At 56.8% G+C, this 3,736-nt stretch overlaps 1 protein-coding gene across 3 annotated transcripts in view; it reads left to right on the plus strand.

Annotated features, from left to right (window-relative positions):
* The first annotated feature begins 2,750 nt into the window (after positions 1 to 2,750).
* SYNGAP1 (synaptic Ras GTPase activating protein 1) overlaps positions 2,751 to 3,736 on the plus strand; it is a 17,704-nt gene continuing 16,718 nt past the window's right edge. For all 3 annotated transcript variants that reach the window (XR_826001.1, XR_826002.1, XM_010848609.1), the window contains exons 1-2: positions 2,751 to 3,583; positions 3,701 to 3,731. Coding sequence is in view for 1 of the 3 variants with exons in the window: in XM_010848609.1 (XP_010846911.1) it covers positions 3,466 to 3,583; positions 3,701 to 3,731 (149 nt within the window). In the remaining 2 variants the exon portion in view is untranslated. The remainder of the gene's footprint in view (positions 3,584 to 3,700; positions 3,732 to 3,736) is intronic.

Consider the following 3,736-nt stretch of genomic DNA (forward strand, 5'->3'; position numbering starts at 1 on the left):
TCCCTCCGCATGTTCTCGCTGCATCTGCCGAGTGGGGGGAGTTATGGTAACTGGCGGGGGGCAGCGGAGGCGGGGGGTCGGAAACTGGCCTCGTAGGACCAGTCTCCGGAGCGCGCGGGGGCGGCCGGTGTAGGGTGGTCTTGGAGCCCCTCGGTGGAGGCGGCAGCCCTGGTGTCCGCGTGTGTGTCGGTGTCCAGGCTTGTGTCTCCTGTGTGTTAGTGCCATGTGCACACGGGGCCCATTCCTCGCGTGCACATGTGCAGCCAGCCTTTTGCAACCTGTCCTGCCCTCGGCTTGCTTCCCACCTAAGGCTTTGCTGGCTGCCCCGGCTTGGGGGGCAGCCCTTGGCCGTACTGGTCCCTGTCACCTCTGACCCTGAGAATGCATGTCCCTGGCTGGGGCTCGCCTTCTGTCAGTCTCCTGTGTGTGGGGATGTGTGGCTGCATGAGGAGGATTTCTGTGTCCCTGGTGGCAGGTGTGTGTCTTTGCATGTGTGTTCCATCATTGGCCTGGGGATCTGTGTCAGTCCCAGCATGGGTGTCCAGGGTGTGTCTGGATGTGGGTGGTATGCAAGTGGGGGGAGAGAGTAAGTGTGTGTGAGTGTATTCTTTGGAATCCTACCATGTATGAAACACCTTTGGGCTAGCAGGTGTGAGCCCCTGCTCCGTTAGGGAGTGAGGATAGGAAAGCTAGCTGAAAAGGGAAAGAGTGGGGTAAAGACGAAAAGCTGGGAGTTGGGGGAGAGGAGGACTGAGAGAGGCTTGGCGAGGAGAGGGAATGGCTGAAGACGATTTGGGCAGGTGGGACTTGGTGGTGTCAGGTTGAGAAGAGAGGAGAGAGAAGGTGGGGAACTGGCTGGAGCTGGTGGAGAAGGGGCCTGGGAGTGGGGGGGCAGCGCAGGGGTAAGAGAGTCAGGCCTTCCCATGAAGCGGTCGCTGAGAGGAGAGTGGCGGCTAGGCCTGGGGCTTGTGTGGGCCTGTAGGATCGGGCTTGGCTGGCTCAGGAGAGGCCATCCTAGAGGCCGGCTCCCAGTGAGGCCTGGCACAGCAGGACCTGCTGGTAGAGGTGCCCGTTCCTCTCCAGCTCTGTTCCTCCACCTGCTTTGGCAGCCTTCCTCCGGGGCTCCCCTTGAGAGCTGCCAGCGGGGTGTGACAGGGAAGAAAGGCCAAAGGGAAGGTTAGCAGTTTGGGCGATTGGAGGATATGGGGAGATTCTGTGGGTGATGGCAAGATTAGAGAGGTTGGAGAGGTGGGAGTGCAAGCCCTTGCTGTGTGTGTGAGTGAGTGCAATTGTGTGTGTATACAGGGTGTGTACATGTGTGGGTGTGTGCACAATGCCTGTGTTACGGGTCTGTGTAGGTGGCTGTTATGCGTGTGCATGCGTGTATACATCGTGCAGGGATGGGACACGGAGGCCCAGGATCTCGGTGTGTGCTTTTCAGGTTTGCTCTCTGCGTGGACATGGGCCTGTGGCATGTGTTCTGAACATGTCACTGCATGCAGCACTAAGAACAGGATATCCTGTGTTTCTGGTTTTTTTTCATTGTGGCAGTGAGGGTCTTTGTAAGCATATGCGTATGTGGTCTCTGTGTACGTCTGACTTAAATGAGTTTGTGCCTCTTAGTACTTAGTTATATGTGTAAGATTATATTACTTCCAAGAATCAAGCAAACCAATTAGCAAATCCATTCTCCTTCTGTTAATTCTTTAGTTCTAAAGCAGAATTTTAGTGGATTTGAAGTTAGACTTTCTGCCTTTATTACAGGATCTTTTATATGAACATAATGGCTGAACTGCATTATTTGGCATAGAATGAGGCGAGCAGACCTGAGAAAAGCAAAGACTTAGGAAGGAAATACCCTGAACCCTTAGATGCACTGTTGAGTGTGTAACAGAAGGGTAGTTAATACATTTGTTCCTTGATTTTTCTTTATTCTGGTAGCAACACAGGGACTCCTGTGTTGGAGTCAGGAAAGGGCTGGGGAAGAAGGGGTTGTCCTGAGATAGAATGGTTGTGGTTGTACTTTTCCTGTGAATGAAGGATGCTTGTGCTTTGTGGGTATGGGGGTACCTTGATGCAGTCAGAATCTTGGTTTACTTAAGCATGTGTCTTAGAGGTTAAAGTGGCCCCCTCTGTGTGGGGGCCCTGTGTGGGTCTCTGGGTTAAATGTCCTTTTCTGTAATGTGCTGCCTACATAACTGCCCCAGGTCTACACCAGCAGCGCTCATGAGTGTCAGGGTCAAGTATGCACTCCCCTGCTGCAGTGCTCACATATGTCTAAGCATGTGTCCTGTGGGGTATGTGGGCCCCAGGGCCTCAGGATGTGGACCTGTGGCACCGCCACCTCACCATTCTCTGCATGTCTCATAAGCACCTAGATTCCTCTTTATTTTTCGTATTGTGGTTATCATGTATACATGTCCCCCTCCCGACATAGCTCAGTGTATGTTTCTGTGCTCTACACATGTGTTGCTGAGGGACTGACAAGGGTTTCCATGTCATGGGATCCACATTTTTGTGTGTAGATCTCCTAACACCTGGGTTTTAGAGGCATAGGGAAGCTGGGCAATTTGCAGGCGATTTGCAGTTCAGGAAGCTGACAGTGAAGCTATGGCTGTGGCCCTGGCCCTCCCTTGTTTTGGACGCTAGAGGGTTAACAGGCGGCTCTTCCGGTCCCCCCCACCAGCCTGTAGCTTCTTGTTGCTGTGGAGATGGTAGCCCCGCCCCTGATGCAGCACCTGCCCCCCCATTGGCTGCAGTGGTGACTGTGGGGCTGAGGGGGGAGCCCAGGCCTGGGCAGCCATTCTGGAGCTGGAGCCCGAGCTTGGCATCCCCCCACTTTCATTCTCCTCTAGCTCCTCAGCCCCTCTCAATTCCCTGGCAGCAGAGCCTCAGCTTCCCTCCTCCGAGCTGCCACCCCTCCAGACTCAGAGCCATCCGAGCTTCCTCCGCGTTCACCTCCCCTCCTCCTCTTCGCCCTGCCCTCACTTGGGAGTCTCCCGAGTGCCCACTGCCCATTCTCCCCGCTCCCCTGCGTTTTTCCCCTTCCCCTTCCCCCTTCCCTTCTGACTCCCTGCATCTGCAGTGCACGTGGAGCCAGCCCCTTCTCCCCTCCCCCCTGCCCTTTGCTGTCCCCAGGCTGCTTCCGCTTCCACTCCGCACAGGTCCCTTCCAGGACCTCCCCCTCCAGGCCAGGGAGGGGGTCATGGGAGGCAGTCCTGGCCCTCCAGACAGACAGGGCTTCCATGAGTGGGGTCGCAGGGGAAGATGTGCCCAGTTGAAAGAAGAGGAAAGCCTGCCTCTGGCCCATGACCTTTAACCCGACTTCCCCCCCAGCTGACCCCTTCCTGGGGGTGTGGGCACCAAGAACCTAGGTGCTGTGGCTCTTCGGTGTCCTTTATTCCTGGAGTTTAACTGATGCTCTCAGCCATGCCCCTTTGCTGACTGCCAGCCCCAACCCCAGTCATGGGCCTGAGGCCCCCCACCCCGTCCCCCTCTGGGGGCTCCGGCTCAGGTTCCTTGCCCCCTCCTTCCCGCCGCCAGCCTCTCAGCCGCCGCTGCTCTTCCTGCTGCTTCCCGGGGGGTAGGTGAGGCTGGAGCTGAGGGGCAGAGGGAGGGGGCTGATATGCTGGGGCCAGGGTGGACCCGGGGCTCCAGTGACCCCCTCCCACGTCCCTGCTGGCCCTCTCCTCCCCTCCAGAATACCACTTGGGTCGCTCGAGGAGGAAGAGTGTCC

This window comes from Bison bison, unplaced genomic scaffold (genome assembly GCF_000754665.1).
Source record: "Bison bison bison isolate TAMUID 2011002044 unplaced genomic scaffold, Bison_UMD1.0 scf7180017864270, whole genome shotgun sequence".
Classification (NCBI taxonomy): domain Eukaryota; kingdom Metazoa; phylum Chordata; class Mammalia; order Artiodactyla; family Bovidae; genus Bison; species Bison bison.